This window comes from Oncorhynchus tshawytscha, linkage group LG13, assembly GCF_018296145.1.
Source record: "Oncorhynchus tshawytscha isolate Ot180627B linkage group LG13, Otsh_v2.0, whole genome shotgun sequence".
Lineage (NCBI taxonomy): Eukaryota > Metazoa > Chordata > Actinopteri > Salmoniformes > Salmonidae > Oncorhynchus > Oncorhynchus tshawytscha.
Window position 1 is genome coordinate 12,179,487 of NC_056441.1, and position 13,251 is coordinate 12,192,737.

Sequence of the window (13,251 nt, forward strand, 5' to 3'; positions counted from 1 at the left end):
AGCACAAGAAAAACATAATACTGAAGACCAAGAACGACACATTATTTTAAGGAACTACAGGTTATTCTTCCTGAGAATAGTTTATACCCAATAGTGGTTTGGAGATTGGGCACCCAACTCCGGTCCTCCGGTATCCACAACAGCAGGCATTTTGTTGTAGCCCCTGACAGAAACACCGGATTCAATTTATCAAGGGCTTGATGATTAGTTAAATAGAATAGGGTGTGCTTGTCCGGGGCCACAAAAAACATGTACTGTTGGGGGTACTGGAGGACCGGAGTTGGCCACCACTGATGGGAGAGAACGTTGTCTACGGTCTATATATCAGGGGTGTCAAACTCATTCCATGGAGTGTCTTTTTTTCTCCTTTCAATAAGACCCGAGACAACCAGTTGAGGGGAGTTCTTTACTGATAAGTGACCTTCATTCATCAATTAAGTATACTGAACAAAAATATATAGTGTTGGTTCCATAAGCTGAAATAAAAGATCCCAGAAATTTGATATACGCACAAAGTTTCTCTCAAATATTGTGTACAAATGTATTTACATCGCTGTTAGTGAGCATTTGTCCTTTGCTAAAATAATCCCTCCACCTGACAGGTGTGGCATATCACAAAGCTGATTAAACAGCATGATCATTAAACAGGTAGAACTTGTTCTGTGGACAAAAAGACACTAAAATTGGGTTATGGTATGGGCAGGCAGGCATAAGCTATGGACAACAAACAATTGCATTTTTATCAATGGCAATTAGAGATACAGTGACAAGATCCCGAGGCCCATTGTTGTGCCATTCATCCACCGCCATCACATCAAGTTTCAGCATGATAATGCACGGTCCCATGTCACATGGATATGTACACAATTCCTGGAAGCTGAACATGTCCCAGTTCTTCCATGGCCTGCATACTCACCAGACATGTCACACATTTGGGATGTTTTCGATCGATGTGTACAACAGCGTGTTCCAGTTCCCGCCAATATCCAGTAACTTCGCACAAGCACTGAAGAGGTGGGGGACAACATTCCACAAGCCATAATCATCAGCCTGATCAACTCTATGTGAAGGAGATGTGTTGTGCTGCAGGAGGCAAGTAGTGGTCACACCAGATACTGACTGGTTTTCTGATCCACGCCTTTTTAAACCTATTTGTGGCCAACAGATGTATAACTGTATTCCCAGTCATGAAATCCATAGATTAGGACCTAATGAATGTATTTAAATTGACTCGTTCAAATCTTTGAAATTGTTGCGTTTATATTTTTGTTCAGTGTTCAAGGGAGGAGCGAAAACCTGCAGATACTCAGCCCTTGGTGGAATGAGTTTGACACGTGGACTAAAGTAGGGTTTTCCCAAACTCGGTCCGGGGGCTGAGTGCACATTCAGATCTTTTGCACTAGTGCCTGGGCAAAACCCCTAAATGGTCAACCAGGTGGGTGCCCCAGCACCGAGTCAAGAAACCCTGGTCAAAAGGAAGGGCAGAATCCGCGTAAACCATGGTCATATTCATTTGGCACCAAACAAGAAAATGTACTGGAACAGGGAGGGACTACCTGAAGTTGTTCAATAAGAGATGATTGTTTTTGTTTTCCGTTGCAAAAAGTTTTGCTACGGTGTGCACTAATGAATACGAACAACCCAAGAAAATCAGAAGAAGGTTTGTGTAACACCAGACTTGGTTAAATATACAAAACAGTTTCAGTTGATAAGGAAATGAGTAGCAATGGGACAGGGGTTTTAACTGACAAACTATTAGATGATTCAAATCACATGATCGTTCATCTCCACTGTGGAACTTACATGTGCTGGAAGTTTACAATGATGAAAATAAGCCTCTCATGACATTTAAATCCCAGAAATGCTGAATGCTTAAAAATATATATCTTTGTATATTAACTATTAGTTAACTTAAAAAGTGACAAGAAATATCATTCATTTTGTGATATTTTATTATTCACTGTGCCGAGTCCGTGTGTCAGAGAATGGACAAAAAATACAAATGATGAGCATCCAAAACATAGTCATAATATGCTTTGATTCTGTAGCACACCTTAGGTAATAGTGTTTAACACAGACATCCCAACCACTGAGATCTCTCAGTAATGAAATGTTAATCAAATATAGCTTGTGGTTCAATGGTTCAAAGCTTCCAGTTGGAATTGGATTCAGATCAGATCTGTGATTATTATCAGCCACCTGGAAGAACGTCTGATGATGTGAGCTGAAAATTCATCTCTGGATTTTAAAAAAAACACTCAAATTATCTCTGGATTGAAAAAAAAAAACACTAAAATTAATCTCTGGATTTTAAAAAAAACACTCAAATTAATCTCTGGATTTTAAAAAAAAACACTCAAATTAATCTCTGGATTTTAAAAAAAACACTCAAATTAATCTCTGGATAAAACAATCGACATGTCAAATACAACAGAAGAGATTGTATGTAACTGACCTCCAAACATTCTGGAGAGCAGCGACAGACAGAACAGAAGCCTATAAAACAGTTTTCAGGAAGTGGGTGGAAGGGTACGATTGAGTCGAGTGACCAGTTCTGTCTCTATCCTGTAGTATCAGGAGCTCTGATCGAGGTGCGAGCTGAGCAGTCTTGACTTGTGACTTATTGTGCGGTCTATGATTGCTATGGGAGCTGAAACCAACCAGCCCCATTTCCACAGCACCAGACCCCCTTCCCTCTTATATCCCTCTCCCTCCCCTCAAAGGTCTTCCATGCCCAAGGAGCTAGGAGTCGGAGGGGGCTAGTGTGACCCCCGGGACTGGGTGTGGATCATCTTGAGCCGGGCCTGGTCGATGACGTCCAGCAGGTTCTTGGCGTCTACGGCCAGGGCGTGGGCCGCCGTCAGCATCTGTTTCTTGTAGTCCTGCTGCAGACTGGTGAGGACGTACTGCTGGGCCAGCTTCATCTTGTTAATCAGCTCGGCCAGGTCAGAGTTCAACAGCTTCTGGGCCATCTCAATCTGCAGAGGAAGACAGAACACATAAGAGAAATAAGCCGGTTAGTTTGTTGTCAGACACAATAGGACAACAGTCAGAGTATCAACAGAGTCAGAAGCAATATGTTGACTTGTAATGAGGAGTTGTTTCTCACCTCTCTGTGTGTGCTTGCTGGTAACACTGGTATGGTCTCGTCCACTGTGGCCAATAGGGTTCTCAACGCTAGTCCCACCTCCTGTAAAAAGAACCAGTATATCACTGTAATAGAAGAACAAAGCTAGAACGGCTTACAAACCAGTATCACTCGACAATAATATCCTCTTGATCAGCATATAATGATGATGATTCAACAACAATTGTTGTCTTTTATCGCCATTGATTGAAGCTAGCTTTACCTTGACCATTGGGACGTACTCCTCTGGAGGGGCTGGCTGGATCTTACTGGACATCTCTATAACAGCCTTGACCAGGCCTGTCACGTTCTCATACACCTTGTCGTTGGAGCGGTCCAAGTTGGCCGTGGGGGGAGGGCTGATCTCCTGAGGCTGGATCTACACACCACAGAGATGGGGGTGAGTTGGTTCACATACAACATACTGAGGGAAGTGAATCTACAGTGCCTTGCGAAAGTATTCGGCCCCCTTGAACTTTGCGACCTTTTGCCACATTTCAGGCTTCAAACATAAAGATATAAAACTGTATTTTTTTGTGAAGAATCAACAACAAGTGGGACACAATCATGAAGTGGAACGACATTTATTGGATATTTCAAACTTTTTTAACAAATCAAAAACTGAAAAATTGGGCGTGCAAAATTATTCAGCCCCCTTAAGTTAATACTTTGTAGCGCCACCTTTTGCTGCGATTACAGCTGTAAGTCGCTTGGGGTATGTCTCTATCAGTTTTGCACATCGAAAAAGGTCGCAAAGTTCAAGGGGGCCGAATACTTTCGCAAGGCACTGTATCTCCTAGAAATCATTTTAGTTATCATATTTCTATTATGATGAAATGTGTGATTGTAAATGTTTTTCTTCACATTTTCAAACAGTCCATTTATATTTTCCAACGGGGCTATACATTTTGGTGAGGTTGTTTTCTCGCCTGAGTAGCCTCGTTTCACTGCCAAAAATAAAATCTGCGAAATAACAATACAATGTCAAATACAGGTAGCCTAGTCAAATAATTAACATCCAATCACGTTAACCGTTACTCTCGTGGGAATTCCACTCACAGTCCGTATGTAGACAAACGTAGCTGCTGCTCATTCAGTTTGCTCTAAAATTGATACATGGTTAAAAAAAGCAAGGCCCACGTCCATAGAGACACATACCAGCTCTACTGGTAGTACTGCTACTACCAGCAGTACTACACCTGCACCTGTTGAAGACACAAGTTGTTCTGCTTCCACAGCACATCCAATGCTAGCGTCAGTAATTCTACATTTGTTGTTATCCCAGCTAGCATGGACACTGACCATTGTGAATATGATGCAGCCGAAGAGCTACTGCCCCCTTCCCTGGGAAAGCACCGAACAACAGACAGGGACGTTGGACCATCGAAGATGAGCATTACATTGATTTGGGGTTCAATTATATTGGGAGTAGTGCCTTTCCTCAGCCACAGTGTGTTATATGTGCAAAAATACTATCTCACAACCTGATGAAACCTTCACTCTTGCACAGACATTTAGATACAAAACATTCCAATTTGAAAAATAAGCCACATGAGTTTTTGAGCGAGAATTAAAGCGACTTTTAGTAGTAAGACATGTATAAAAGCAAAAGATACCATTAATAAGAAGGGGCTAGAAGCATCATATATCGTGAGCTACCGAATGGCTAGGACAGGCAAGCCCCATGCTATTGTGGAGGACTTCATTCTTCCTGCTACCATGGACATGGCTGGGACAATGCTGGGGGAAAAGGCCAAAAAAACTATACAGACAATGTCTTCATCAAACACTGTTTCATGACTCATCAGTGACATGGCAGGAGATGTGTTGACACAATTACTGCTTCGTATACAAGCCAGTGAATTATATGAGTTACAGCTGGATGAGTCAGACGTGGCAGGCCTGGCACAGCTCTTGGTATATGTCCGTTACATTTATGGGGGGGGGTCAATTAAGGAAGACATCCTCTTCTGCAAACCACTGCAAACCTGGACAACATGAGAGGATATTTTTAAAGTACTGGACAGCTTTGTGACATTAAATGGACTTTGGTGGTCAATATGTTTTGGTATCTCTACTGATGGTGCAAAAGCCATGACAGGGACACATAGTGGAGTGGTAACGCGCGTGCAAGCAAGGCCCCTGAACTCTCATGTATTTTCTCCACTATGCAACTTTTACAACATACAGAAGTTGGTTGTCATGGGGCAAAGTACTGACACATTTTTTTTTTAATTGAGAGAAGAGCTTAAAGTTTTCTTTACTGACCATAATTTTCACCTGTCTGACTGCTTGCATGATGACGAGTTTCTCACACGACTGGCCTATCTGGGTGATGTTTTTTCTCGTCTGAATGATCTGAATCTAGGATTACAGGGACTCTTCACAGCTATATTCAATGTGAGGGACAAAATTGAGTCTATGATTAAGAAATTGGAGCTCTTCTCTGTCTGCATTAACAAGGACAACACACAGGTCTTTCCATCATTGTATGATTTTTTGTGCGCAAATGAACTCAAGCTTACGGACAATGTGAAATGTAATATAGCAAAGCACCTGAGTGAGTTGGGTGCCCAGTTACGCAGGTACTTTCCCGAATCAGTTGACACTAACAACTGGATTCGTTATCCCTTTCATGCCTTGCCTCCAGTCCACTTGCCAATATCTGAACAAGAGAGCCTCATCGAAATTGCAACAAGCGGTTCTGTGAAAATTTTATTTAATCAGAAGTCACTGTCAGATATCTGTATTAGGCTGCGCTCAGAGTATCCTGCCTTGGCAAATCCCGCTGTTAAGACACTGATGCCCTTTGCAACCACGTACCTATGTGAGAGTGGATTCTCGGCCTCACTAGCATGAAAACTAAATACAGGCACAGACTGTGTGTGGAAAAGAGTGAGACTCTCTCCAATTCAACCCAACATTGCAGAGTTATGTGCATCCTTTCAAGCACACCCTTCTCATTAACCTGTGGTGAGTTATTCACTATTTTCAATGAACAAATAAGGTTTTGTATGTACAATGGTTAAATAAAGAGCAAAATTCTTGATTATTATGATATTATTATTTGTGCCCTGGTCCTATAAGAGCTCTTTGTCACTTCCCATGAGCCATATGGGACAAAAACTCTCACTCATTCTTATGTTTAATAAATGTATCGTATAGTGTGTGTGGCAGGCTTACAATAGACGGCAAAAAACAACATTTGAGAGTGCGCTGACCCTGGTGCTAGAGGGGGTACGCAGCTGGAGGTTGAATGTTGTGTCCTCCCAGCTGTCCTCCCAGCTGCCCTCCCGGCTGCCCTCCCGGCTGCCCTCCCGGCTGCCCTCCCGGCTGCCCTCCCGGCTGCCCTCCCAGCTGCCCTCCCAGCTGCCCTCCCGGCTGCCCTCCCGGCTGCCCTCCCGGCTGCCCTCCCGGCTGCCCTCCCGGCTGCCCTCCCAGCTGCCCTCCCAGAACATACAATCTCAGAACATGGTTGTGAACGACCTGTGATGAATTTGACCCCCAATACACCGAAACAAACATGTAGACAAACATACACTCTCACACACTACGGTCCAAACAGGAGGCAGAACCCACTGGTGAGTCAGATTGTACATGATATACTATAATCTACTAGAGCACAGTTAGTGATGGTAACTATGACAACACAACCCTACATACATCATGCCATACCACAGGGAAGAGAGTCATCAATGAAGGCCCACATTTATCTGTTATTACTCCCACGAAATGATTAGACATCGTTAGTATGACTGCCAAAATAACCATTACAGTCATTACTGAAATGACTGCCACTGAATACTAGGATGACTTGCTTTGGTTATGGCTTTCTTGCCAAGCTTCCATGGTTGTAGAACATAAACCTCGATGAAGTGGCCTCATCCGGAGTATTTTTATTATTTAACCTTTATTTAACTAGGCAAGTTAGTTAAAAACAAATTGTTATTTACAATGACGGCCTACCCCGGCCAAACCCTCCCCTAACCCGGATGACGTTGGGCCAATTATGGGACTCCCGATCACGGCCGGTTGTGAGTTCGAGATCAAACCAGGGTCTGTAGTGATGCCTCAAGCACTGAGGTGCAGTGCATTAGGCCGCTGCGCCACTCGGGAGTAGTCGCATCCAGACACTGATCTATTGTATGTTCCAATGGTTACAGTTAGGATTCAGGCAGAGGAAACTGATCTTAGATCTGTGCCTAAGGGCCAATGCCACTATTCACTGGGCTAAGAAGGTTTGATGACTCCCCCTGTACAGTGGTAGAGAATGTTTTATTAGAGCGCTCCCCAGTGGTCAGACAGTGACTGACACAAACACAAGACGTCTTACCCTCTAGGGCTAAAGGGCCACAACAGTAGGGTGAGGCACAGAGACAAAACAAGGGAGTGTGATCGGGAGGGAGGGAGAGGGGGATGCAGGAGAAACAGAACAGAAGAGGGAGAAAGGATTAATACTGTAGAACCGAAGACAACATGCAATGCATCAACACAATACAAGCAGACACGTTTTAAAACACTGCCCTACCAAGCAAGAAGGCGGAAACTGCTCATAGCGTGGAACTGGAAAAATAGGGCTTTTATTTACCTTGGTTTCACAGTAACTTCATACAGTTACTGCAAACATGACCCCCATTTTCTCCAAAACACACTACAATAGAAGCAGGATAATTGTCAACCTGATTAAGTATGTATTTAATGTAGCAAAAATGACTAACTCATTTTCAACCAAATTAGCAAATTAGTTACTGCCTTTTTGCATGGTAGGGCAAAATAGTACCTCCCTGTTTCACTCCGTTTTGAGCCAGAAAGAGAAAGATCTGAGTACTAACTGGACAGGAAGATCTAAAGGCCTGCACTATTGTATCTGGAGGTAATGTATGGTAATGTATTGTATCTGGAGGTAATGTATGGTAATGTATGGCAATGTATTGTATCTGGTGGTAATGTATGGTATTCTATTGTATCTGGAGGTAATGTATGGTAATGTATGGTAGTATATTGTATCTGGAGGTAATGTATGGTAATGTATGGTATTCTATTGTATCTGGTGGTAATGTATGGTATTCTATTGTATCTGGAGGTAATGTATGGTAATGTATGGTATTCTATTGTATCTGGAGGTAATGTATGGTAATGTATGGTATTCTATTGTATCTGTAGGTAATGTATGGTATTCTATTTTATCTGGAGGTAATGTATGGTATGGTATTCTATTGTATCTGGAGGTAATGTATGGTAGTGTATGGTATTCTATTGTATTTGGAGGTATTGTATGGTATTCTATTGCATGGTATTGTATTGTTCATAATGTTAGCTTTCACTGGAGGAAGTGAGAAATGAGTCTAAAACCTTTGGAACATGGCTTTAACTGTTGAGATCAAAGGAAGGTGAGAAGGGAGCTTTGGACTGGACTTGGCTGGGTTCTATCTTGTTAGGAACCACTACTTTCCTTGGGCTCTTCTATCCTCCACTGTATTAAAAGCCTTAGAGCTTTAACAGGGTTTTATTCTCAGAGCTAGAAGAAGAGAGGTCTCTCTAAGAGTCTCCGTTCAAACTGCCTGCCTGGAAAGTTACAAGAACAAGAACACTTTGAAAACAGTCTTCATTTCACCGGCTCCTTCCTAAATGGATGGTAGTTGGCGTTGCAGAACTAGGGCCCAAAATAAAGCCCAGAAAGTGTGGTTTTCCCTGGGGCTTTTTCTGGGCCGGCTTGTCAGCATCTGTATGGAGCCTGTGTAGGGGTGGATGGTGGGATGATCCTGGCTGTGTAGTGGTGGATGGTGGGTTGACCCTGGCTGTGTAGGGGTGGATGGTGGGTTGACCCTGGCTGTGTAGGGGTCAACATTTTTGCAAGTGCAGTTGCAAAAACCACCAATCGCTATGATGAAACTGGCTCTCATGAGGACCGCCACAGGAAAGGAAGAGGATAAGTTTAGTAGTTACCAGCCTCAGAAATTGAAACCCAAATAAATGCTTCTCAGAGTTCAAGTAACAGACAAATCGCAACATCAACTGTTCAGAGGAGGCTGCGTGAATCAGGCCTTCATGGTCAAATTGTTGCAAAGAAACCACTACTAATGGACTCCAATAAGAAGAAAAGACTTGCTTGGGCCAAGAAACACGAGCAATGGACATTAGACTGGTGGAAATCTGTCCTTTGTTCTGCTGAGTTCAAATGTGAGATTTTTGGTTCCAACAGCCTTGTCTTTGTGAGAACCAGAGTAGGTGAACGGATGATCTCCATATGTGTGGTTCCCAACAGGACAATGACTCACCACACCTCCAGGCTGTGTAAGGGTTATTTGACCAAGAAGGACAGTGCTGCATCAGATGACCTGGCCTCCACAATCACCCGACCTCAACCCAATTAAGATGGTTTGGGATGAGTTTGGGATGAGTGCAGAGTGAAGGAAAAGCAGCCAACAATTGCTCAGCATATATGGGAACTCCTTCAAGACTGTTGGAAAAGCATTCCAGGTGAAGCTGGTTGAAAGAATGCCAGAGTGTGCAAAGCTGTCATCAAGGCAAAGAGTGGCTACTTCTCAGGTAGAATCAGGAATGCTCCAAGGTAGCTGTTTAGGCCCCTTACTTTTTTCAATCTTTACTAACGAGATACGTAAAGCCAGTGTGTCTATGTATGCGGATGACTCAACACTATACATGTCAGCTACTACAGCAACTAAAATGACTGCAACACTTAACATAGAGCTGAAGTTCGTTTCAGAATGGGTAGCAAGAAATAAGTTAGTCCTAAATATTTCCAAAACTAAAAGCATTGTATTTGGGACAATTTTTAAAAATGTACTTTTAATTTATCCGTTATTTTACCAGGTAAGTTGACTGAGAACACATTTTCATTTGCAGCAACGACCTGGGGAATAGTTACAGAGGAGGGGGATGAATGAGCCAATTGTAAACTGGAGATTATTAGGTGACCGTGATGGTTTCAGGGCCAGATTGAGAATTTAGCCAGGACACCGGGGTTAACACCCCTACTCTTACGATAAGTGCCATTGGATCTTTTAATGACCGCAGAGAATCAGGACACCCGTTTAACGTCCCTTCCGAAAGACAGCACCCTACACAGGGCACCCCAATCACTGCCCTGGGGCATTGGGATATTATTTAGACCAGAGGAAAGAGTGCCTCCTACTGGCCCCCCAACACCACTTCCAGCAGCATCTGGTCTCCCATGCAGGGACTGACCAGGACCAACCCTGCTTAGCTTCAGAAACAAGCCAGCAGTGGTATGCAGGGTGGTATTCACTAAACTCAACTACATCTCATAATGAATAATGTGGAAATTGAGCAAGTTGAGGTGACTAAACTGCTTGGTGTAATCATGTATTGTAAACTGTCATGGTCAAAACATATTGATACAACAGTAGCTAAGATGGGGAGAAGTCTATCCATAATTAAGCGCTGCTCTGCCTTCTTCATAACACTATCAACAGGGCAGGTCTTACATGCCTGGACTACTGTTCAGTAGTGTGGTCATGTGCCACAAAGAGGGATTTGGGAAAATTTCAGTTGGCTCAGAACAGGGCAGTACGACTGGCCCTTAAAAGTACACGGAGAGATAACATTAATGACATGCATGTCAATCTCTCATGGCTTAAAGTGGAAGAGAGATTGACTTCATCACTACTTGTTTTTGAAGAGGTGTTAACAAGCTGAATGTACCGAGCTGTCTGTTTAAAATACTAGCAGACAGCTCAGACAACCATTCCACAAGACATGCCACAAGAGGTCTCTCCCCAAGTCCAGAACAGACTATGGGAGACACACCGTACTACATAGAGCCATGACTACATGGAACTCTATTCCACATCAGGTAACTGATGCAGCAGTAGAATCAGATTGAAAAACAAGTAAAAATACACCTTATGGAACAGCGGGGACTGAAGAGACACACACAAAGGTACAGACACATGCATACGCACACATTGTGATATTGTTGTATGGTGGAATTAAACATTTTGTATTGTAGATATGTAGTGGTGTAACAATGTTATATGATGCACTATTTTATCTTTTGTTTTATATGTAATGTAAATTATTTAATATGTTTGGACCCCAGGAAGAGTAGCTGCTGCCTTGGCAGGAACTAATGGGGATCCATAATAAACCCCAGGAAGAGTAGCTGCTGCCTTGGCAGGAACTAATGGGAATCCATAATAAACCCCAGGAAGAGTAGCTGCTGCCTTGGCAGGAACTAATGGGGATCCATAATAAACCCCAGGAAGAGTAGCTGCTGCCTTTGACAGGAACTAATGGGGATTCATAATAAACCCCAAGAAGAGTAGCTGCTGCCTTGACAGGAACTAATGGGGATCCATAATAAACCCCAGGAAGAGTAGCTGCTGCCTTGGCAGGAACTAATGGGGATCCATAATAAACCCCAGGAAGAGTAGCTGCTGCTTTGACAGGAACTAATGGGGATCCATAATAAACCCCAGGAAGAGTAGCTGCTGCCTTGACAGGAACTAATGGGGATCCATAATAAACCCCAGGAAGAGTAGCTGCTGCCTTGACAGGAACTAATGGGGATCCATAATAAACCCCAGGAAGAGTAGCTGCTGCTTTGACAGGAACTAATGGGGATCCATAATAAACCCCAGGAAGAGTAGCTGCTGCCTTGACAGGAACTAATGGGGATTCATAATAAACCCCAAGAAGAGTAGCTGCTGCCTTGACAGGAACTAATGGGGATCCATAATAAACCGCAGGAAGAGTAGCTGCTGCCTTGGCTAATGGGGATCCATACTAAATACAAATACAAATAGCACAAACAAATGTAGGACCACGCTCAACCAAGCTGTGATGGTGACCCTGGAGTAAGACATTAAGACAGTGTTGTCTTGGTGCTGTGATGGTGACCCTGGAGTAAGACATTAAGACTGTTGTCCTGGTGCTGTGATGGTGACCCTGGAGTAAGACATTAAGACAGTGTTGTCTTGGTGCTGTGATGGTGACCCTGGAGTAAGACATTAAGACTGTTGTCTTGGTGCTGTGATGGTGACCCTGGAGTAAGACATTAAAACAGTGTTGTCTTGGTACTGTGATGGTGACCCTGGAGTAAGACATTAAGACAGTGTTGTCTTGGTGCTGTGATGGTGACCCTGGAGTAAGACATTAAGACTGTTGTCTTGGTGCTGTGATGGTGACCCTGGAGTAAGACATTAAAACAGTGTTGTCTTGGTACTGTGATGGTGACCCTGGAGTAAGACATTAAGACAGTGTTGTCTTGGTGCTGTGATGGTGACCCTGGAGTAAGACATTAAGACTGTTGTCTTGGTGACCCTGGAGTAAGACATTAAGACTGTTGTCTTGGTGCTGTGATGGTGACCCTGGTAAGTAAGACATTAAGACAGTGTTGTCTTGGTGCTGTGATGGTGACCCTGGAGTAAGACATTAAGACAGTGTTGTCTTGGTGCTGTGATGGTGACCCTGGAGTAAGACATTAAGACTGTTGTCTTGGTGCTGTGATGGTGACCCTGGAGTAAGACATTAAAACAGTGTTGTCTTGGTACTGTGATGGTGACCCTGGAGTAAGACATTAAGACAGTGTTGTCTTGGTGCTGTGATGGTGACCCTGGAGTAAGACATTAAGACTGTTGTCTTGGTGCTGTGATGGTGACCCTGGAGTAAGACATTAAAACAGTGTTGTCTTGGTACTGTGATGGTGACCCTGGAGTAAGACATTAAGACAGTGTTGTCTTGGTGCTGTGATGGTGACCCTGGAGTAAGACATTAAGACTGTTGTCTTGGTGACCCTGGAGTAAGACATTAAGACTGTTGTCTTGGTGCTGTGATGGTGACCCTGGAGTAAGACATTAAGACAGTGTTGTCTTGGTACTGTGATGGTGACCCTGGAGTAAGACATTAAAACTGTTGTCTTGGTACTGTGATGGTGACCCTGGAGTAAGACATTAAAACAGTGTTGTCTTGGTGCTGTGATGGTGACCCTGGAGTAAGACATTAAAACAGTGTTGTCTTGGTACTGTGATGGTGACCCTGGAGTAAGACATTAAGACTGTTGTCTTGGTACTGTGATGGTGACCCTGGAGTAAGACATTAAGACTGTTGTCTTGGTGCTGTGATGGTGACCCTGGAGTAAG

The 13,251-nt window shown here is 43.4% G+C and overlaps 1 protein-coding gene across 10 annotated transcripts in view; it reads right to left on the minus strand.

Annotated features, from left to right (window-relative positions):
* Positions 1–1,934: 1,934 nt before the first annotated feature.
* LOC112245979 (focal adhesion kinase 1) overlaps positions 1,935–13,251 on the minus strand; it is a 203,041-nt gene continuing 191,724 nt past the window's right edge. For all 10 annotated transcript variants that reach the window (XM_042295177.1, XM_042295174.1, XM_042295172.1 and 7 more), the window contains 3 exons: positions 3,351–3,506; positions 3,110–3,190; positions 1,935–2,978 (listed from right to left, as the gene is read on the minus strand). In XM_042295177.1, coding sequence (XP_042151111.1) covers positions 2,760–2,978; positions 3,110–3,190; positions 3,351–3,506 — 456 coding nt within the window. In that variant the 3' untranslated portion in view covers positions 1,935–2,759. The remainder of the gene's footprint in view (positions 2,979–3,109; positions 3,191–3,350; positions 3,507–13,251) is intronic.